This window comes from Moschus berezovskii, chromosome 17 (genome assembly GCF_049115385.1).
Source record: "Moschus berezovskii isolate FMDL1 chromosome 17, NW_MosBer_1.0, whole genome shotgun sequence".
NCBI classification, from domain to species: Eukaryota; Metazoa; Chordata; class Mammalia; order Artiodactyla; family Moschidae; genus Moschus; species Moschus berezovskii.
In genome coordinates, this window is record NC_142476.1 from 20,639,048 (window position 1) to 20,662,876 (window position 23,829).

At 39.8% G+C, this 23,829-nt stretch overlaps 1 protein-coding gene across 3 annotated transcripts in view; it reads left to right on the forward strand.

Annotated features, from left to right (window-relative positions):
- DTL (denticleless E3 ubiquitin protein ligase adapter) overlaps positions 1-22,664 on the forward strand; it is a 53,344-nt gene extending 30,680 nt beyond the window's left edge. The window contains exons 12-16 of one of the 3 annotated variants that reach the window (XM_055419042.2): positions 3,662-3,751; positions 6,345-6,480; positions 16,097-16,929; positions 19,053-19,163; positions 19,263-22,664. In XM_055419042.2, coding sequence (XP_055275017.1) covers positions 3,662-3,751; positions 6,345-6,480; positions 16,097-16,929; positions 19,053-19,151 — 1,158 coding nt within the window. In that variant the 3' untranslated portion in view covers positions 19,152-19,163; positions 19,263-22,664. Of the gene's footprint in view, positions 1-3,661; positions 3,752-6,344; positions 6,481-16,096; positions 16,930-19,052 lie in introns of all 3 variants that reach the window. The other 2 variants (XM_055419043.2, XM_055419041.2) reach the window with 2 other exon arrangements.
- The last annotated feature ends 1,165 nt before the right edge of the window (positions 22,665-23,829 follow it).

Sequence of the window (23,829 nt, forward strand, 5' to 3'; positions counted from 1 at the left end):
CTCAGCTGGTAAAGAATCTGCCTGCAGTGTGGGAGACCTGGGTTCAATTCCTGGGTTGGGAAGATCCCCTGGAGAAGGGAAAGGCTACCCACTCCAGTATTCTGGCCTGGAGAATTCCATGAACTGTATAGTCCATGGGGTCGCAAAAAGTCAGACAGGACTAGGCATCTTTCACTTTCACTTTAGTCTTATCTAGTGATATCCCTCATACATGTTTCTCTCACCATCCTGACTCAAAGACAGATGTTTCCCAATCATTTGGTCATAAAATGGGAATCTTATCAAAATGAGTTATAAAAACATGAGACTAGTCTGTAGTACATGTAAACATGAGTCAAGTGATCTGCATTGTATTTCTCCCCATTTTCCCTTACTCTGATACCTTTGGTCAAAATTCTACATTACTCTGTGTCCATCTAAAAAATTCTTAAAAGTGACAAGAACACTACATATCCCTTTCCTACATTATTCAAAGAAAATCAAGAATTTGTAGCTGATTTCTCACCTTCAGATTCAAAGATCCATTTTCCCTTAGGTAACTCATATATTGTAATTCTTCAAATCATCAAAATGAAGTCTTCCTGGTATCTTTTTCACTTCCTCTTTTTCTGTCTCCAGAACAGAGCCACCATCAGATACTATATTGTGAGAAATATTTAGTCACATAATCGGAGAAGGCAATGGCAAGCCACTCCAATGCTCTTGCCTAGAAAATCCCATGGATGGAGGAGCCTGGTAGGCTGCAGTCCCGTGGGGTCGCTAAGGGTTGGACATGACTGAGCGACTTCACTTTCACTTTTCACTTTCACACATTGGAGAAGGAAATGGCAACCCACTCCAGTGTTCTTGCCTGGAGAATCCCAGGGAATGGGGAGCCTGGTGGGCTTCCGTCTATGGGGTCACACAGAGTCGGACACGACTGAAGTGACTTAGCAGCAGCAGCAGCAGCATAATAATAAAGACTCTTCACAAGTCAAAAAAAAAAAAAAAGAAACTAATCTTCTTCAGAGTAGTCACCAAATATACTTTACTATACTAGGATAGTCCTCAACTGTGAAAACACTTGTTACTAACGTTCATAAAAACTTGTTGGACATAAGCTTTCATTCCAGCCTACAACATGCCCTTCCCTCCACTTTTTCTTTTAAATTGAGATAGAATTTGAATACTGTAAAATTCACCATTGTAGTCATTTTAAAGTGTACAGTTCAGTGATTTTTTTTTTTTGTATAGTCACAGTATTGTGCAACCATCCCATCTCATTCCCAGACATTTTTATCACTCCCAAAAGAAACCCCATAACCTTTAGGAGTCACTCCATTCCTCCCTCCCCCCAACTTCTGGCAACCGCTAACCTGCATTCTGTCTCTAGATCTGCGTATTCTGAGCATTTCCTATAAATGGAATTATATATAAACATGATCTTCTATGTCTGGCTTTGCTTTCATAAAATTTATCCATTTTGTTGTATATATCAGTACTTCATGCCTCTTTATGGAGGAATATTCCATTGGATGTTTAGACCTTATTTGTCTATCAGTTGATGGACATTTAAACTTTTCCACTTTTTGGCTTTTTTAAAAAATATATTTATATATTTGGCTGCATCCGGTCTTAGTTGCAGCGTGCGGGATTGTTTTTTGCATCTCAGACTTCTCTCCAGTGTGGTGTGTGGACTTAGTTGTCCTTCAGCATGTGGGATCTTAGTTCCCCCCCAGGAGGAAACCAATGTCCCCTGCATTGGAAGGTGGGTTCTTAACCACTGGGCCACCAGAGAAGTCCCCACTTTTTTGGCTTTATGAACAGAGCTACTATGAACATTCATGTAAAAATTTTTGTTTGAATATGTCTTCAATTCTCCTGGGAGTGTTTACCCAGGAGTAGAATTGCTGGGCCATATGGTAACTAATTCTATGTTTTTAACTTTTTAGAAACCCTCCCCTTGCTTTTAATGCTATGTAAGATACCTGGTTCATGGCAATCATTCAATAAATGCTGACTTTTATCATTACTGTTTTTATTCCTGCCTTATCAAATTATAAAAAATTTTTCCAACAGATCTATCTTTTGGGTTTTTTTTTCCCCTCTTTAATCCTATAGATAAATGCAGAAATGTGCATACATTCTATTGGTGAACATTTTTTTCCTTGACATTTATTTTAATCTTCGATATAGACACTCAGGTTCTCCTCAGTATATGTAATGCCTGGGAAACTGAGGAAGGGGCAGTACCATGAGATGATGAGCTAGAAGCAACAAGCAAGTAAATACACGGAGTAAAATAATATGTTGTTACCCGAGAGGTTCAGAAGGGCATAGGATTTCCTCTTTTAATTTGCTGTTACCCATCCTCCTTGGGTCTTGGGTAAAGAGAGACTTTGTAGGCTGGGATCATTGAGAATTTCTGTGACTGTTGAGATCATTAGAGTCTTTTCTAAAATATGCCACCTTGTGAGAGAATGAGTTTTGTGGGATTGTAGAAGTAGGCAGCCAGTGAGATCCTTTTAGAGCTCAAAGAAAAGCCTCCTTTTCTGTTAATCTAGCAAGGCAAATCAGATTCTGCTCTTTGTCTTCTCTGGCTTTTTGAATCATTACATATGTGCCATTTAACCCAGGAGAGGAGTAGTAATAATTGAGTTGGATACCTTATGAATCAGTGTGTCGAATCTCTTAACTACAGTCTGAGGAGTCCACTAAGTTACTTAGTCATTCTTTCAGATATTCTTTCCAGAGTGCCACCTCCTTCTTCATACAAATGAGCAATGATTAAGAGTCTCAGGTAAATGAGAAGAGAATAATTTCTCTTTTTCAAACACATATGCTATGTGAGTCTGTACTCTTTGTGTTGTGCTGATTAATGCCCATGGCCTCTGACAGGGATTGACAGCTCTTGAATGAGTCAGCTGTCAAATGCATATCACTAATAGCATCCAGTGAGGGGGAAAATATCATTCTTAGTCACCTGTGTAGTACTGCACAATGTGATCCCTCTTTTGTACATTAAAATGTGACAATACTTAACTTGAAAATTCAGTTTCTTTAAGCAAATGAACTGAAAATAAAATTTCAGAGAAATTTTTTTTCCAAAAAAAAAAAAAAAAATACCAAAGTGCCATGTAGAATATAGCTTTTCCCCCTTCAAAATGAAGGAGTATAACTTTGGGCTTTCATAGAAGTCAACGAGTTCTTTTGGAAGAAAGACTATCCCCTTGTCCCACGAGATCTGCTGCCATTTCTCAAGTACCTTCAGGATTTAGTAAGTACAGTGTTCCTGGAAGTAGCTGACTAGAGAAAATCTAAAATTTAGTCTAGGTTCCACTTGAAGTGCTATACCTAGCTGCCGAAACTCACCCTTTCAGTCTTGAATTTTAATCAAAATATGTATAACTAAGTAGTCCTGATTTGAATAAGAGCTGTCCTGGTATCTTACCTCATACTGTTTACTTATTTTGGCTGTTTTCCTTGTATTTTCCCAGATTAATGACAGAAATACTTTCATTGCCCATTGGGCCTCTTTCTCTGAGCTATAACTAGGCATGTCTAGAGATTTTTGGTAACACTTCTAAGGCTGTCTGCGGTATAGGTATGGGTAACTTTGGGGCCTGCGTCTGGGAGGCCTGGCACTGCCCCGCTGACCCGTGTGTTTCTGACACTGTGACAGGTCTCCACGCCCTGGCGCCCCCCGACTGTGCTCCTGGGCCATTCCCAAGAGGTCACGTCTGTGAGCTGGTGTCCGTCCGACTTCACGAAGGTGTGTAAGCAAGTCTGTAGCCGGCGTCAAAGATCACAAGCGTGTAGATTGTCCCAATGCAAACTCTTATGTTTAAATAAACGTTTAAAGATCTTGAGGCCATCCAGGATCTATATCATCATCAATCACACATTCTGTTTTTTCCTACCAAGTGGATTTCTTGGTTCTCTAGGGTCATTCCTTTCCTAAACATAGAATTTAAGGTTTTAGCGTTAGTAAAATTTCGTCTTAAAATTAAGGTGAAAAGAAAATCTAAAGTGAAGAAAACTAGAAACTAGTGTTTCTGACTTTGTATGTATTATTGATGTGTGTTAAAAATAACATCTTGACTGTTCTTCACAGACCAGTTTGGGTTCTCACATGCCTAAAAAATACTTACTGTGAAGTCTTAAAATGTTTGGCTATCTGTGACTAAACTATGGAAGAAGTAACTCTAAACTGTTATAGACACTCTGAAAAGAAGAAAATATACTCACTTTAAAATAATTTTTAATAGTGATACTTTAAACAAATTTTAAAAACCTGAAAGGCAGAAATCCCAGAAACAATAAATTCCACATATATATAGGAATTTCGTATAATAGTTCTACTCACTCTCCCAGCCCCCCACCTTTGGTTTCTGGGTTATTTTGGATTTACCGGAAATGTTCCTTCCGTGGACAGCTCCATTTCATCTATTACATTTTGAAGGTTTGTTGCCTATTGTGCCTATCTGTTTTTCTATCTTCTGTAATCTTCTCATGGTCTGATCTACTTAGGACATCCCTGCTGGCTTTCAAGTACTACTATGGATTTGCTTTTATTTCTGTATCCCTGAATAGCCATTTCTGTGATGAGCTCATGATAGACTTTTTTTTTTTAAAATCATTGCTTTAATCACCAATAATTACCTCCCAGTGACATTTTCCATCTAAGTTTCCATGTGATTACCAGTGAAATATCTGCTTTTAATGAGGAATTTTATATCTTCATAGAACTTCAAGATGAATTTTTTTCAAATTAATCAGTTAATCATGTCATTTTTCTCCATCCATTGTATATTGTCCTTATCTCTATGCACAGAAGAGACTCAAAGGAAGTAGCAGGGCTATTTTCCCATATTCATTTAACGACCGCCTTTTCAAAAGGGTCTTTAAAATAATTTTCTCCCTACCCTAGAATTAGTAATGTAAAATACCCACTTTAAAGAAAAAAGGTTTAGACTTTGAAATTGAAAAAACTTGGATTTAAATTCTAGCTCTGAGCTGGGAGAAAGGGATAGTTAGGCAGTTAGGGAAGGTCATGTGCACACTGCTATATTCAAAATGGATAACCAGCGAGGACCTACTGTATAGCACATGGAACTCTGTTCATTGTTATGTGCCAGCCTGGATGGGGAGGGAGTTTGGGGGAGAATGGATACATGTATACATAGGGCTGAGTTCCTTCACTGTTCACCTGAAACTGTCACAACATTGTTAATTGGCTAAACCCCAATACAAGATAAAAAGTTTAAAGTTTGAAGAATAAATAAATTCTAGCTCTGCCACTGAATTGTGGTGACCTTGGGCAAATAACTTTATTCTTGTTTTGTAGATGAGGTTATTTGAGTGTCAGGCTTTTATATAATGAGAATTAAATAAGATAATGTTTATTTTAGGACACTCAGACTTAATAGTTGCTCTTTAAGTAACAACTAGATAATAGACTGTAGAACAACTGGGGATCCCAGGCATCTCTTTGAACGGTTAAATATGTGTATCTTCTTTGGCCTCCCAGTAAGGAAAGGAAAAAGCTGCCAGCCTCTTGGGGGCCAAGACTCTTAAGAGAACGTGTGTTCTCTTTTTCTCTCTCTCTTTAGTTACTGAAATAGAGAAATTATATAAACAAATGCTAGGGAACAGCTCTGGTACCAGTGGCCATTTGCCACGGCTCTTCAAGCTGGACTTTCTCTGCCATAAAAGGCTTGGGACCAAGATCAGGAATGGTCAGATATTTTTAAAGGGGCAAAGGTTATTTTTAACTTCTTTCAGGCTAGTGAACTTGTTGTTTTCCCAGATTGCTTCTTTACCTATCTGAAAAAGAATCTTAGGGAATGGTTTCATTCTACTTGTCACAGCATACTAGAGTCATGAGCTAAGTCAGATCTTGGGAGTGATCCCATTACTTGGAATAAGCCAGAACTTGGAGAATTCTGAAGAAAGTCATATAAATTGAATGCCAATGACATAACACTGATTGATCACATAAGAGAAAAACGACATCTTAATTATGTACGTTTTGTAGTTATACAGAAGGTGATAATGATTTGCCCAACTTCTTGAAAATGAAATGAACCTGGTTTACAGTAGAGCTTTAGGTTAGCTGAGAAATCACTGGTTACAAAAGTCATACCCACAGAGTGTATATAAAGAAGAAACTAAAGGATCCACTTCTTTGGAAATCTGGAATGATGTCTGAAAGCAAGGAATGAAAGTATCTGACCTTTTAGGTAGCATTTTCTGTATCAGACAGAATAACTCTCTAGTCATGAGCCCTTAAAGACATGTCTACTTTTTACTTTGTTGTGAATCTTTGACTGAAACTTATTAACTCCCTTTCTGGTTCTCTGTAGATTGCTACTTGCTCTGATGACAATACACTGAAAGTCTGGCGCTTGAATAGAGATTTAGAGGAGAAATCAGGAGGAGATAAACTCTCCATAGTGGGATGGGCCTCTCAGAAGAAGAGAGAAGTGAAACCCGACCTTGGTAAGGATCTCATGCATTTTTCTAAGTTTTTTATGTTTTTATTGGTTTAGTTCTGCTAGATTTGATCTTATTTTAGTATGATTTTGAAGGAAAGCACCGTCTTAACTGACATTTTTTTTTAAGATATATATTTTCTGAACACTATGTTTATTATCTACACAGGCACTGGAATACACTGGTAGATTTATTTCTTTAAGTATTTGTTGAACATCTACTGTGTGCTAAGCACTGTTCCTGATTTGCTGTGGATTCTGCAGTAATCAAAAGAATCAAGAATCAGAAATGAAGCTTACATATTAGTTTGAGTCAGTAAACAAGTTAAATAAACTTTGCTTGTTAGGTAGTAATACGTGGATTAGGGAAAAGGAAAGAAGGAATGGGAGAATAACAGCATGCTGTTAAAATTTTAAATTAGGTGCCCACAGAAACCTCAATGAAAAGATGGTGCTTGAGTACAGAAAGTGAAATATTAAAGCAGTAAGTCATGGGCGTATTTTTGAGAATGTTTCTAGCAGACAAAACAGCAAATGCAAACCCCGTGAAGCAGGAGCAGACCTGGCATGTTTTGTGTTCCTCAAAGAGGCTGATGTAGCTGTAATCCCTGTGGCTGAAGCAGGCAGAGGAGAGGACAGGAAATAGTGGAAAATGAGGTTCCTGTACAAGTTTGGCTTTTATTTGGATAGACAAAAAATTGTTGGAGGGTCTTCAATAGAGAAGTATACGATCTGACTTTTCTTGGTCATTCTAACTTCTGTGTTAAAAACAAATTGTAAGGGGAAGTTAATTTAAAAACTTATTGAAGTAACCTAGGAAACAATGGTGGTAACTTGGACCAGAGAGGTAGCAGACGATACAATTTTTAAAAGTCTTCAAATTCCGGATATATTTACATGATGGAGACAACAGAAGGTTCTATGGGATCAGATGTGGGATATGAGGGAGAGTTATCAAGGATAACATCAGAGTTCTTGGTTTGAGAAGAAAATAGTAACCATTAACCTCTATAGAAATCACTGCAGGAGGGGCAGTTTGAGGGAGGGTATAGCTGGATATGTTGTTTGATATGATTATTAGATATCTAAATGGGGATGTCAAAGAGGCGGTTAGATGTTTGATTCTGCAGTTCAGGGCTAGAGTTGTAAATTTGGGATTTATTATCATACAGGTAAAAGGTAACTATGTATGGGAAAGAGAATAAGTCTGGGGTCTGAGCCTTGGAGCATCCTAATATTTAAAAGTTGGAGAGATGAAACAGCAGGTACAACCAGAGAAGTAAGAGGAAAACAGAATATTGTGTAAAGGGAAGAGGGATGAATTTGGTTGAATGATTTTGGCATGCCAAGTAAGATGAGGGCTAAAAACTGACCTTTGGATTTGGCAGTACAGTGGTTATTAAGCAACCTTGGTGAGGGCAGTTTTTGGTGACATGTCAGTGGCCTGGTTAGTGTTGTTCAGGAGGAGGGAAGAGAGGAGACTCTTTCAAGGAATTCTGCTAGAAAGCAAGAAAAATGAAATGGTAGAGGACGAAGCAATGTTGAAGTTTGTTTTTGGTGAGAAAATAGCATTTTGTATGTGATTAGAAGGATCCTCTAGTCCAGGAGAAAACTGATGCAGGGAATTTGCTGGAGCAGTTTCCTTGAGTGAGGGGATGATCTCGAATATACAAGATGAAGAGTAGGCCTGTGTCAGAGGTGTGGATTGTTCATCCATAGTGATGAGAAGGCAGAAATACAGGCACGGTGAAGGTAGGTAGATAAGTGGGAGGGTCAGAAAGTTTTCTTAGTGACATTGGAATCAGGATCATCAACTGAGAATAAGGATTAGAGGAAGAGGTGATCGAGATTTGAGGAGAGAAAAGAAAGTCTGAAATAGCCACGTAGAGAATAGAAGAGCAAATGGACCAGGGAAATATGATTGTTGAGCGAAGACTCAACCTGAGGCTGGCACTCATTGAAAATGAGCAGTCAGTATGGTTGTGTGTCTGCTGCACAGGTACAGGCAGACTGTAGGTGGAAAAGTTGGTTTTAATCAGGGATATGGTTTAAATCCACAAGTATGATGAAGTGAGTGGAGGGCCAAGGGAGTTGAGGATAGATATACTATCAGAGTTAAACTGGGTAAGGAGGGAGCTGAGGATATAATTGGGCTGAGGGTAGAAGTGGTAGGATCAATTAACTGAGGGGCCCATGGGGATGAAGAACTGTTGGCACTGGAGTGCTAAAGAGAACTGGGAAAATAGGTGGTGGTTGAAATTGAGATAGTGGAGGATTTTAGTAATGATGGAGGTACTGGTAATAATAAGGCCAAGGAATAAGTGAGTGAAAGGACAAGGCTGTTGGAGAAGAAGAAGGTCAAGAAAATGAGAAGCCAGGATATTGAAAAGATCATGAATGTGGGTTTTGTAATAACTGAACTGATGGGTAGAATTGAAGAGAGTGACGGGGAATTGAGAACAAAAAAATCAAGCCCCAATCTAGCCAAAGGGAATCCAGATGTTATCAATAGGTAGTCATAAGCTTGAAATTCAAGCTTAAAACTTAATGTCAGCCCTCAAGGCCTAAGGTAATGAGGGTAAGAATATATGCACATTTTTCTACTGACTTGTTTAGTCTCTTTTAAGATATCTCCAGCGTAACTAAACTCCAGAGGAATCTTTCACTCTAAGTCTACTTCTATAAAGTGTTGGATGTGTTTAATTTTGGTTTCTGCTTTCTTTAAAAAAAAAAAAAAAAATTTTTTTTTAAGTGTTTATACTTTAACAAGTCAACTAACTCTACAGGGCTAAATAGGTAAATAACATTCTCTAGATACCCTCGCATAGTTCCCTTTTCCCAGGGTGACAACTTCAAATCTTTTAGCTAATTCTTTGATACTTATTCCTATATCTCTAAGTAATATTTGTGTATTTCTGTCTCTTAGGGGATTTTTTGTTGTTGCTTCAGCATTATCTGTTGACATCTTACTCTGTGAGATGAGCACTTGGCTCTTTCCTATGTCCCCATGATATCCAAACCTCTGCACACTCAACATTCCCTTCGCTTCCCAACACAGGGTCATAATTTTGGTTAGATCGAGAGTTATTATTATTACTGTCATTGTATTTTCTATTAATAATTTAGCTACGTGGTAAATAGTTGTTTCTTTTTATTTCCTATACTTTTTTTTCACCTTGAGACTTAAAAAAAAAAGTCAAGATATATTCACATACCACAAATTCACCTGTTTATATAGTCCAGTGTTCTTCAGTATATTCAGAGTTGGGCAGTCAACATAATCTAATTCTAGTCTATTTTCAAGACCCAAAGTAAGGGTTCCAGTGTCTCCGTAACCTTGCCAACACTTGTTGTTATTTCTTTTTTAAAATTATAACCATCTTACTGAGTGTACAGTGGTATCCCACTGTGGTTTTGATTTGTACTGATATTTTCATGATGTCTTAGGATGTTGAATATCTTTTCATGTGCCTATTGGCCATTTGTAAATTTTCTTTGGAAAAGTGCCTATGCAAATAAATCCTTTGCCCATATTTTAATTGGGTTACTTATCTATTGTTTTGTTGAGTTTTATATATTCTGGATATAAGTCATTTGTCATATATTGATTTATAAATATTTTCTCTTATTCTGTAAGTTGATTTTTCATTTTCTTGATGATGACCTTTGACACACAAAATGTTCTAATTTTGATGAAGACCTGTTTATCTGTTTTTTTCTTTTTGTAATTTGTGCTTTTGATGTTATATCTAAGAAATCATTGTGTAATCCAAAGTCAGAGATTTATGTCTGTATTTTCTTGTAGGAGTGTTTTAGTTTTGGGGCTACTGTTGATGTTGCGTTTATTTTTGTGTCTGGTATGAGGAAGGTAAGGGTCCACATTCTTTTGCATGTGGATAGCCCACATTCTCAGTATCATTTTTCAAAGAGACTGTTTGTTACCCCATTGAATTTTTTCAGCACTCCTGTCAATAATCAATTGACCATAAATGTAAAAGTTCGTTTCTGGAGTCTCAGTTCCATTCCATTGATCTGTAAGTTTGTCCTTATGCTGTTACCACACTGTCTTGATTACTGTACCTTGTTCAGTTCAGTTCAGTCGCTCAGTCTTGTCCGAGTCTTTGCGACCCCATGAATCACAGCATTGTAGTAGGTTTTAAAAATCGGAAAGTCTGAGCCCTCCAATTGTCTTTTAAATTTTAAGATTGTTTGGACTATTCTGGGTCTTACATTTCTATACATACTTTAGGACCAGCTTGTCAATTTCTGCAGAAATAATCAGCTGGAATTCTGTTAGGGATTGCATTGAATCTATAGATCAGTTTTGGGAGTATCACCATCTTAACTATTTTCTTCTGATTCATGAACATGGGATGTCTTTCTGCTGCCTTGTCTTTAATTTTGCTTCCTAATTTAGAAAAAAATAAAAGAATTATATAAGGAAAAAGTCATCAGCCTCCCCAACACTCATACACAATTTTAGTTAGCATTTTTACTTATTTTTTAGATTTTTGCCCCTTTATCCATAGAGACTTTCTTATTAACAGAGTCATGCTATGTATACATTTGGATTTCTTGAAGATTTTTTCACTAAACATGATATTCTAAGCACTTTCCTTGTTTTTTTAGCAGAACATTTAAATGTTCCATAGTTTACCTAGCTCTTCTCTTGTAGTTAAACATTTCATTCCCAGTGTTTTGGGGGAGGGTTCTAAATTTAGGGTTTCCCATTAAAATAGATTCCCAGATTAACTCTGTGTTAATAACTATAAACATTTTTGAAGAAAAATATGTTGTCTTTTAACTAGGTATTCCTACGTATTAATTATTCTTAGTTTTGGAAACTAAGTCACAAAGTTACATATGTTGACCAAATTTGTACCATATTAATAACATTTAGCCATTGCTAAGTATTAGCATTCAGTTCAGTTCAGTTCAGTCGCTCAGTCGTGTCCGACTCTTTGCGACCCCATGAATCACAGCATTTCAGGCCTCCCTGTCCATCACCAACTCCCGGAGTTCACTCAAACTCATGTCCATCGAGTCGGTGATGCCATCCAGCCATCTCATTCTCTGTCGTCCCCTTCTCCTCCTGCCCCCAAACCCCCCCACCCCAGCATCAGAGTTTTTTCCAGTGAGTCAGCTCTTCGCGTGAGGTGGCCAAAGTATTGGAGTTTCAGCTTCAGCATCAGTCCTTCCAATGAATACCCAGGATTGATCTCCTTTAGAATGGACTTGTTGGATCTCCTTGCAGTCCAAGGGATTCTTAAGAGTCTTCTCCAACACCACAGTTCAAAAGCATCAATTCTTCAGCGCTCAGCTTTCTTCACAGTCCAACTCTCACATCCATACATGACCACTAGAAAACCATAGCCTTGACTAGACAGACCTTTGTTGGCAAAGTAATGGCTCTGCTTTTTAATATGCTCTCTAGGTTGGTCATAACTTTCCTTCCAAGGAGTAAGCGTCTTTTAATTTCATGGCTGCAATCAGCATGAGCAGTGATTTTGGAGCCCAAAAAAATGAAGTCTGACACTGTTTCTACTGTTTCTCCATCTATTTCCCATGAAGTGATAGGACCGGATGCCATGATCTTCGTTTTCTTTAAGCCAACTTTTTCACTGTCCTCTTTCACTTTCATCAAGAGGCATTTTTTTAGTTCCTCTTCACTTTCTGCCATAAGGGTGGTGTCATCTGCATATCTGAGGTTATTGATATTTCTCCCAGCAATCTTGATTCCAGCTTGTGCTCCTTCCAGCCCAGAGTTCCTCATGATGTACCCAGTATATAAGTTAAATAAGCAGGGTGACAATATACAGCCTTGACGTACTCCTTTTCCTATTTGGAACCAGTCTGTTGTTCCATGTCCAGTTCTAACTGTTGCTTTCTGACCTGCATATGGGTTTCTCAAGAGGCAGGTCAAGTATTAGCATAGTTGTTCTGAAGACCTATTTGTATTATCTCATTTATTAGTAATTCCCCAAACAACCAAACCTGAAGCTCAAGGAACTTAGATTTGCTTAAAGTCACATAGCTGTGAAGTTATAGTAGAACCAATTCAGACCCTTGCAGTCTGATTCTTAAGCTCATGCCTGTAGTACTCCCTCCTTTAGAACCCAGCACAAGAGTTTAGATGAAGACTGGTCCAGGAATTAGACCTAGATTTCTCTGTTTCTGGGTAATGCTAGAGTTACTCTAAAGAGCAAGAGAGCAACAACTTGACACAGGGACCAAAGCCTGGTGCACTGGCCATTCAGCCCTTTAAGCCGGTTCCCAGCGACAGATTGGCTGTTGCTAATCACACTGCCATTTTGAAAATTATGTTCCTCTGCTTGCCCAAGCTTCTAATTGCCACCCCAACCCTTCACTGCTGTCCTGGACTGCCTGTCTTCTCTTTTGGCCCTTTTTAACTTACTAACTAAGCAGGCTTTAAATCACAACACACAGCCCCATTCCCTTCTATCCAACTTTTCCCAGTCAGCACCTGCTCCATTACTTTCACTGTTTCAGCCAGCGATCTCAGCACTGTTAGGGCAAGGGGTTCTCTATCCTGTCTGTGCATCAGAACCACTTGTGGAGCTTTTAAACAATTTGTATGCCTCCAGAATTTGTTAAGTAGGCCTAGGGTAAAGACCAAGTACCTGTATTATCATAAAGTTCCAGATAAGTCCAGTATGCAGCCAGACTGAGAGCCTCTGGTCTAGGTATCACTGTTTGAAAAGACAATTATCTTAAAAAGAAGGAAATGTTAGCTGTTCTAGCTCAAGTGCTTGCTGTAGACTTATAAGTCAAACACAGTACTTACAGAATCTGTTCTTTGATAGCTGGAACTTGACCCTCATCCCTGTCAGCAGTAATGAAATTTAACAAACATTGCTTAATAATTCCTTGCTAGGAACTACAGCAGCACTAGACCTAAAAGTGAGTAAATCATTATCACTTGCCCTCTGGATGCTTATAGTCTAATCCAGGAGACAACTACAGAAACTATAGTATATTGTAAACATTTCACCCAGCTATGTAAACAAAAGCCTTTGAGAACTTGCTTCCTGTGGGAGAGGAGGAAAGAAGTTTGTGAAATCTTCACAAAGGAGTTAATAACACTGTCATCAGAGCCTGGAAACATAAGTTTTTGCCTGGAAAAGAAGGGATAGACTTGGCAAGAAAACCACGTGAACAGAGAGATGTGACCATGCACACAGCTTGTTCAGGAAGCTGCGTGTCTCCTCCTGTAGCAGAATCCTCAGGGGGCAGAGCCCATGACAGACTGAGAAGGTCGGGTGAGGCCAGATGGCAAACCCTTCTAAGGAAAGAAGCTCCAAATGGACTGATGATCGGTAAACTCTCTAATTCCTCAAAGGAACCTACTTTCATGAAGCTTTTAGGGCAGCAGCCCAGTCTGTGCCACCATGTCATCAGATACCATGCAGCATTTAGGGTCCATAGGAGTTGGGGATGCACATAGTAGATGAAGTACTAAAGGCACGCTGTGCTTTAAGTTGAAGGTCAGTGTAGTGGCTCACATACAGCTGTTAAAAAGATTGTATTGCATCTAAGTGTACGTCCATCAAGAGGTGTAAAGAGAAGAAGATAGGGTGTTCAGGGAAGAGAAAATTGCAGAATGTGTATGTGTGTGTAATCTTTGTTAGAGTATGATATCCATATAGTTTTGTGAGTGCTAATAGGTGCATAGAAAATAGTGGCGTACACAGCAGCATGAGAGAAATGAGACGGTTGAAAAGAGGACCTTTTACTTTTTATCTTACTCCCCTCTGTCGCTCTTCAGAGGAGGAAAGAAAGAAAAAGAGAAGAAAGTTGGACGATGACATCCTGAAGAGGATACAGCTTTTCACATAGTCAGATTTTCCATTGGCCTTTAGTAGACACTTCAGATTTCTGCCACTGAGTGTCAGAAACATATATTTGGTTTGTCCCTGGCCCAGCTTTTCCTTCTCCCTGAATCCTGCCTTAGGCTCTGCATGTTGTAAGACCCATGGTGTTTTAGGACTTTCACACATTGGAGAAGGAACTGGCAACCCACTCCAGTGTTCTTGCCTGGAGAATCCCAGGGACAGGGGAGCCTGGTGGGCTTCCGTCTATGGGGTCACACAGAGTCGGACACGACTGAAGTGACTTAGCAGCAGCAGCCCTGAACATATTCTTCAGCTCAGTTTAACGGAGCTGATGACTGTAGGGGCTGTACACTGCCTGTGGACCCACACCGAGCAGTGACGCAAATGAGCTCCTTTTCTCCGGAAGTGGTGACAGAACTCAGGCTCTGGGACGTGAGCGTGAGAGCCATCGCCAAACGCTGCATGGACAGGTCCTCATCACTAACCCCTTCTGTAGTGATTTACGATGACATGGGGCTTTCCAGCGGTGGTCTTCCTTGAAGAAGCAGTATCACTTTGTCTCTAAACATACCGTTGATGAGAAAAGTTTAGACAAAAGTCAGTTTGTAGAACTTCTCTGTCTCAAGGCTAGGCGGTTTGAGTAGAGAAAAGCAGAAGGTAAAATGTACAGGAAAACTAACTGACCAGTTAGGACTTGTATTTATTTGCATATAAATACAACTATTAAACTGAATTAAACATCAGAATTGTAATTCGAAGACTGGGTAACTGAGAAATAAATGCCCTTTCCTTGTTATTTGAAGACAGGAACCCTTTTTCAGATATCTGGAAAGCTCAGAGGAGAGTGAGAAAATATGTCTGTGTCGGGTCCTCAGGAGGAAGAAACATGAAGTTTATGAGAATTGGCCTGAAGTACTAGTCATGGCCTAGAAACGAGGGGCAGGACAGATGGAGAAGAGTTCTGCCCACAGTTTGATTTGTTTTGCGTCGCATTTTGGAAACATTCTTTGGCATTCTCTGCTCATGGGAAATCATAAATTGTGTATTAAGGTGGAAGGCACACGAGGCCTGATAACCTTAACAAGTAATTGATGAGATTCCTTTTTGTGGAGATTAAAAGCTATCTCCATTTAATAGATGTGGAAACTGAGGCCGAAGAGGTGAACGGTTGTACCCAGGTGACGTAGTAAGTGATTGTGCTGGATTGGAGACCTGTGCACTCCTGACGTGCGGTGCCTCTCTGGCCCAGCATTGCTTAGAAGCATCACAGAAATACTAAGTGCGGAGCTCCTTAGGAAAGCAGCGTCGTTAACAAGCCTGATGTCTTACTGTTACCTAAGAATACTTTGTAGCTGTTAAAAATGGTACAGATCTGTGTTACTGTGGGAAATGTTCATGATACATTAAGAAGCAGATTACTAAGTATCTTGTACATCATGGTCCCATTTTTGTATAGAAAAGCTTGAGAGATATCATATGCCTAAGTATAAAAAATGGTTCACCTGGATGCTTTTAAATTTTTCTTTTTCTGTATTTTCTAGACTTTTACAAGCATATGTTTTACAACAGGGTGTTTCAGGGGCTGGCAGTTAGGAAATGGGAAGAAAAATGTTATCAAGGGTCTGGGAAGAATCAAATGATTTATGTGGTCTGCACTGGGAAATCAGCCCCTGGAGGGTTAAGTTAGCTATCGGTGTACTTTTCTTTGATGAGAGCTCCGGGAGGTTCTGGAGCGCTCACCTCTGATTTTTGTGACCTCTGGTTTCTCAGTGACAGTGCCCGGCAGCCAGAGCACTCCGGCCAAAGCACCCAGAGCAAAGAGCAATCCGTGCAGCTCCTCCCCGTCGTCAGCAGCCTGTGCCCCAAGCTGCGCCGGAGACCTCCCCCTCCCTTCAAATACGCCCACCTTCTCTCTTAAGACCCCTCCTGCCAAGGCCCGGTCTCCCATCAGCAGAAGGGGCTCTGTGTCCTCCGTCTCTCCCAAGCCACCCTCATCTTTCAAGATGTCCATTAGAAACTGGATGACCCGAACGGCTTCCTTATCACCACCCGTCACTCCGCCTGCTTCCGAAACCAAGATCACATCTCCCAGAAAAGCCCTCATACCTGTGAGCCTGAAATCATCCCAGGCAGTGGCTTGCTCTGAGTCTAGAAATAGAGTAAAGAGGAGGCTAGACTCCAGTTGTCTGGAGAATGTGAAACAAAAGTGTGTAAAGAGTTGCAGCTGTGTGACTGAACTTGATGACCCCGTTGAAAAGCTTCATTTGGATCTGTGCTGCCTTGCTGGTACCCAGGAAGACCTTGGTAAGGACTCGCTAGGTCCTACCAAACCAAGCAAGATCGAAGGAGCTAGTATGAGTGTCTCTGAGCCTCCTTCTCCTGCCAGTCCTTATGCTTCAGAAGGCTGTGGAACGCTACCTCTTCCTTTGGGATCTTGTGGAGAAGGCTCTGAAGTGGTAGGCAAAGAGAATAGCTCCCCAGAGAATAAAAACTGGTTATTGGCCATGGCAGCCAAACGGAAGGCGGAGAATTCATCTCCACGAAGTCCATCGTCCCAGACCCCCAATCCCAGGAGACAGAGCGGAAAGACTTCTCCAGGCCCGGTAAGTTGGCAGCGATAGAAAATGCATTTCCTAACTTGGCCAGGGCAGGCACAGATGCCTTCTCAGAAATCAGACTGCTTTTTTTTCAAGTAAATCTATTTATTCCTAGGATCACAGGTTTAGTACATAAAAATGGGACAAATATTGCATGGGACATATTTATACTGAAAAATTTTCATACTGCAATGTTATTTGTTGTTTGAATTTCAAATGTAACTGCATGTGTCCTGTATTTTCTTTGGCAATCCTATTTACTCCGATTAAAATCCCTTCTGTCAAAGTCCATACCCCTCAGCCCCTTTGCCCAATTCTTCAAAGCCTTCTTCGTCCTCTAGGATATCAATTCAAAAATAACTTCCTTCTTTGTTTGACATTATTCCCTCCCACAACCCCTTGCTTTTTAAAAATTTGCCTCACCACCCCCCAGCTCCTGCAACCTCTTTTTATAGATTTCCCTCCCCTTTTTATAGCGAAAGCTATAATTCATGGACAAGTTGCCAACATCCACAAATAGATTTTCAATTTGTAATTACAGCTTATGATTATTTAAAATAAAGCAAAATTAAGATACTTACAAAGCAGTTTTAAGTGCAGAATCCTTCTAGAGTTATATGATTTTTTTCCAGTCTTTTATGATCATCTTGCTCACACTGGTATTTTTGGCAACTCACCTGTATCTCCCTTTTTTTAAACATTCATCTTAATTTTACCTATCTTTTCATTTAGATTATTTCAAAAACAGATATTGCTGGCAGAAATAGCTTTGTGAACCTTGAAAAGCAAGTGACTCATAATGATGGAGGCAGAAGTAGCTGTGAGCATTGGGTGAGCTGTGGGTACCAGTCAGAGAATAGAAAGCTTCTGCTCCTCAGGTTGCAAGTTAAGGATGGAGGCAGGTTAAGGAAGTTTCTCCTGCAGCTCTTTCTGTGTTAGGGAGAAGGTGGAAGAATGAAACCTGATCCAGGTATCATATCATGACCAGTAAGATCTGCCCTTATAAAGGGCAGAGGTTGGATAACCTTAGGCCAGTACTAATTTAACAAATGTTCATAACCCCCTCCTACTGTCAGTAAGCCTATATCCCCTAATTTTAGGAAAGATAAACTAGAAATATTTTAAAGATTTCTTCAAACACAAACTCCAAGTCCTTGCTATAGAGTATAAAGGCGGGGGGAAGGCTGTGAGGAGTCTGTCTTCTCTCAAAATTTGCACTGTAGGTAATCTTTGCCCCTAGCCAAAATTGCTGTTTGTTTTTGTTTTTTGTTTTTTCAAGGGAGCTGGTCTGAGTTATGTGTTAGTAGAAAAATAATTTCAATAAAAATTATTTTCATGAATGTGTACATCTTAAGCGGAGAAGGCAATGGCAAGCCACTCCAGTACTCTTGCCTAGAAAATCCCATGGACGGAGGAGCCTGGTAGGCTGCAGTCCATGGGGTCGCTACGAGTCAGACATGACTGAGTGACTTCACTTTCCCCTTTCACTTTCACACATTGGAGAAGGAAATGGCAACCCACTCCAGTGTTCTTGCCTGGAGAATCCCAGGGACAGGGGAGCCTGATGGGCTGCCATCTATGGGGTCACACAGAGTCGGACACGACTGAAGTGACTTAGCAGCAGCAGCAGTACATCTTAAGGGCATTTTAAAAAATAGTCTGCTCATCTAGGATATTTCTGGCTTTATAATTTCAATCTTTTGAAGCTAAAGTTTCTTTAAAATATTTTTTTTCTTTATGTACATGTTGATAAAGACTTTAGAAAAGGGTAGTATCTGCCATTTGAAATACCTATCTCGTTTGTAAATTTGGAAAGGGTATTTACTCATTTATTTCAGAGAGGATGGTGATTGCAACCTCTTTGGTTCCTATTACGAGGCTTAACTGGTACATATTTTGCATTCACATGAAAAATCCGTTTTCCTTTCACTCATGCTGCCTTCAATTTTTCTATATTTGGTACAAATCAACCAAAAGAGACATTGCCATCAAGTAATTGAGACTGAAATCTGGCTACATAAGCAAATCTCCAGGCATCCTAACTTAAAATACCCATAGTGATAACTTGCTGAGGTAATAGCTGAACTTTATCTTAGAAAATCTCTAAAATCTGAACTTTCTTCTTCCAGGTCACCATTACTCCCAGCTCCATGCGGAAAATCTGTACATATTTCCATAGAAAGTCCCAAGATGACTTCTGTAGTCCAGAACAGTCAACAGAATTATAGATTCTCATCTGAGTGAGTTAACTGAAGCTTGACTCATTAAAACAAGATAAAAATTTCAAGAGTGACTCTGTAACTCTGGTTTTAAGAAAGCTACCATTTTTTCATTTTTAGTGAAAATCGTTTCGAATCCAAGGTTACCTAGTCTGGTTTTGCTACCATAGTGTATGAGCAGCTTCCTCAGAGTGAACGCTTTGTTTAAATTTCATAAAGTAAGTTTGCCACTCTGTAACATTTTGAATGAGTAGTCTTTTAAATTATGCATCTTCTGTACAGTAATGACATCCCAGTTTGTAGAGGCAAAAAAAAAAGTCTTGTCTCTCCCTGCTCTAAGACCTTCTGTGCACAGCTGAGCACCTCTGCAGGCCACAGCAGGCCTGTCTGTGAAGGTCGACTGCTGAACGGGACCCTGGGTCTCCGCTGCCTCTAACACATTAATACAGTTTCATATAAAATATATAACCTTTCACTACGTTTTTGTGGATTTTTTAAGTATGTGGTTAAATATGATTTTTAGATAAGTACATTTATATTGATTCAGTGTTAAAACACAATCTCTTAAGTTAAAATTGTCTTTATTTTAAAAACAGCGATAAATATCAACTTGTTGACGAAACTAGAACACTAGCAATGTTTGTCTTTTCTCCCCCCAAATATATATCCCATATATGATCTGAGGTTTTCGCATTTTTACTAAGTAATCTACTGCATATCCAACCCAGCTTCACGTTATGATCTTTAGTGTAGGCAGTTCCTATACTGAAAATCCAAAACCTAAAAATTAGATCTTCGGTTTAACTTGATCTTTTGGATTCTCTTCATATACTCAAAAGCAGTGATTGTCTAGTAGAGCCCTGAGCCAAAAAGTCGTGGCATTTTCTCTAGATATTTGACATAGAGAGTATATAGACGACTCTCAGTTAATAATGTGCAAAATATCTTGACTATCTCTTACCTTAACAGTTATGTATCAATAAGCTTGAAATGAACCATTGTTTTCTATTTTAGCCCTTTGTAACCTCATAGAAACAAGCTCCATGTATTTTCTATGTACTATGTCCTTAGAAGGGAGTCCCCTTCCACTCATGAAACTTGATTCATTTTATCCATTTCCCTAAGGACTGTGTAGACTTTATTCATATTCTGTCATTTTTAAATGTATTCTTAATTATAACTATATATAATTCCTTTGATTCTTGTAAACTAAGCTATAACTGCGAAAACTACATAGGTCAATTAAGCATGGGTTCTCCTGGTTTTATCCAAGGAGAAAGGTAAATAAAAGGCCACAGAAATGCTGTTTTTGAAACAAAGTATAGCATAGCATTAAGTGAACATTTAAGAACTCTAGTTATATTTGATGTTTGATTTTTGAGTGTTCGACTATGGAGAGGTGTTATTTATGACCAATGCCTGCCAATAATGCTGTCTCTCTTGATTTTGAAAGCCTGTGACCCGTGAAGAAGAGAACTAAAGTAGATGATTTTCTTCTTTGTGTCTCTGCTCATCTCCTGACAGCCCTGCTGAGTGAAATTGGGGATAAATATGGCTGTCAGAAACTGCTGAGAGTCTAGTGGGTGTAACATTCCCACTTGGAAAACTAGTACTTCAAATAGGTGCTGAAGGTCAATGAGCTAAGGTAATGAGCTAATAATTATCCTGACTTGTGTCCCTGTCAGACTTTGAGCTGCTTCTGAATAAAAAGCCTTTTACCTGATCTGATGTTCTTTGCTGAGCTTTTGCATTAACCTAGAAGCAGTGTGTCTACACAAAAGAACTATAGTAGTAATCAAGAATCCCTTCTACTTGTTCATTGAATAAAATTTGTTTATTCCCAAGGACATGATCTAGCTAAGGCTGAAAGACGTTTTAATACCTCTTGCTTGATCAGACCTTGAGCATTTAAGATGGCTTGGATTACTTGATAAAAGAGGGTGGAGTGATGTAGTTCTTTTTCTAAACAAGTATTTCCAGCCCAAGCTTTTCTATTTGAATACACTCCAAGCACCGTTGCTACAAAGCCGTGTTAGAGTTTCCTTTTGGCTGTTTCAACCAGGGCCCTTAATTTACTTTTGCAAGGGTTGACTAATTAGTCCTTTAAAATGCCTCTTAATCTAGGCTGCACTTTTAATTGGTGATAAAACCATGTGTAGCTGCCTCCATAGGGGTTGCAGAAGGCAGATTCAGCCCACCACTCTTATCCCCAGCCTTAATGACTTAAAACTTTACTAAGACTTTTTTTGGGACACCCTGAATAGGAGGCATTTTTTAAAACCTCAACTGTCCAGTATGGATGTCTAGAGATAACTTTGAGAGACAGAGAGAGAGAGGAATAGGGCTTCCCCGATGGCTCAGTGGGAAAAGAATCTGCCTGCGATGCAGGAGATGCAGGTTCAATCCCAGTCGGGAAGATCCCCTAGAGAAAGAAATGGCAATCTGCTCCAGTGTTCTTTCCTGGAAAACCCCATTGACAGAGGAGTCTGGCAGGCTGCAGTCAGAGGGTCTCAAAGAGTCGGACATGACTAAGCACGCAGGCCCGTTGTGCTCTTGTGTAGGTCACACATACCAGTTTGACATGGTTTTTGAGAACCTGTTGTGGGAGACACGCTGTTGCCCTTAGGTCTGTTTTTCTGCTACTCCTAGCCCCTAGAGAGACTGGACTTCCTCTCACGCTGTTCTTAAAGCAAAGGCCCAGCAGCCTCACAAAGAGAATCGGTTCCACAGCTAGATGGTGGTGCCACCATCTTACAGAGGTGCTGCGGAAGAGAGCCTGGGAGAGGGTGTCCACTGAGTTCTGTCCTTCTTGTGGCCGTGAAGCACAGTTCTGCTTTGTCATTCTGTGAAGGGCCGAGTCCTGAGCCAGCTAAGCGTCGCGCCGCTTCCCACACAGGTCTTCAGAGGAGATTCTCGACCTGCCCTCGGTTTGGGTCAGGCCACATCACAGATGAACCGGTTACTCATTAAATTCTGAGGGATTGTGGGAGAACTGGTATTATGCATGAGCTCTTCAGAGGTTGCTTGGAAGTTGCAGGCAGGCCAAACACAGCGTTTTGTTGGATGTGAAATGAGTCAAATACTTCATTAGATCCAATGCCAAGAATACATGCCCAGCTTGTTATTAGGGACCCACTTTATCGTTTAAAGTGGTAGAAAAACCTGTTTTTATTTCTGAGCTACATTTGAGTGCATGCACAAAGTGTAAAGATCATTAAACAATGATGTAAGGTGAAGTCGGCCTTTAAAAACATTACTGGGCAGCGTGTTGGGATCAGTATGCCTGCAGCAGATAGGTACAACACAAATGAGAACTATTATTGAAGCACAGGCTTCTTCCATCCCCAAAGCTCCTCCCTCCCACTTCCCTAAGGACTTCAAGGATATATAACCAGGTTCTTTATTTTGAATTTCAAAGGTTTAATACTCCATTTATACCCAGTTTCTCTTTAATTTCCTTAACTTCCTACATGCCCTTTCCTCTTTTGACATTCTAAATAGTTAAAGCCATTTTGTAGAATATGAATAGCACATTTCAAATGCCTTTGATTGGAAGGTATTCAATTCAGCGAACACTTATTTATTCAGCACCTGAGTGCCAAACCCCGTGTGCGGCACCTGCCCTGCAGAGTTCCTGCCTTTACTTTTAAGTTGTCCCAGGAGTCATTTTATCTGTGGCGCTTCGATAGGCCAAAGCCAGCATTTGAGGGACACAGGCAGGTATCAGATTTTCAAGTCCTGTGAATGAAGTGAGCAGCTACGATGTAGCAAGTGCTGGCTAGATGCTGACTTCCCTGCAGCAACTTCATTCACCGGCCACTTAAACCATCTTGAACTTTTCATGAGGATAGCATTTCCTGCTATCCTCATGAATGTTTTTGTTTCTATTTAAGTGTTTTGTTTTTATCTGATGACATTTTAAAAATATTTATTTGGCTTCGCCAGGTCTTAGTTATAGCATGTGGGATCTAGTTCCCTAGGCCTCCTGCATTCACAGTGTGGAGTCTTAACCACTGGACTGTCAGGGAAGTCCCCTCATGCATGTTTCATATATTCTTTACAACCTTGTTAAATAACAGTTAAAAACATGATCTCTAGGCAAAGCTGTCCAGCTATGGATTCCAACCCTAGCTGTGTGAACTTGGACAAGTTCCTTAACCTCTCTGAATCAGTTCCCATGGGCTGTGTGGTTATTACAAGTGCGGCTTCTAGGACAGTGCCCAATAGTACATAATAGCTTAAATTTATTGAATGATTACTGTTAGCTGTTCCCATAAGGTAGGGAAGGCAGGGGTTAACTATTTTTGGTAAACAGACAGACAGGTTTAGGTAACTTAAGGTCTGACTCATTCCTATTCCACTACAGTTGTAATTCTCAAAGTTAGGGGAACTAAATCAGAATCGCCTGGGAAGCTTTAAAAAAAAATGTGGCCTGGGTCTCCTACTCTTAGCATTTTTCAAAAGGAGCAAAGAGGACGCTGGGGAAAAAATTTCCATTTCCCCACATATTTGAGATTCATGACTCTCACCAGGTATACATGAAAAGTACAAGGTTATTTCCTACACTGGCTCAGCCACAGTTTAAAGAGGCTATCATTTGCAGATCTATATCCTGAACTCAGCCAAAAACATTGCTCACACCAGGCCCACTCTCCCATTTTTTTGAAGGCTGCCCTCGTTTTTGCTT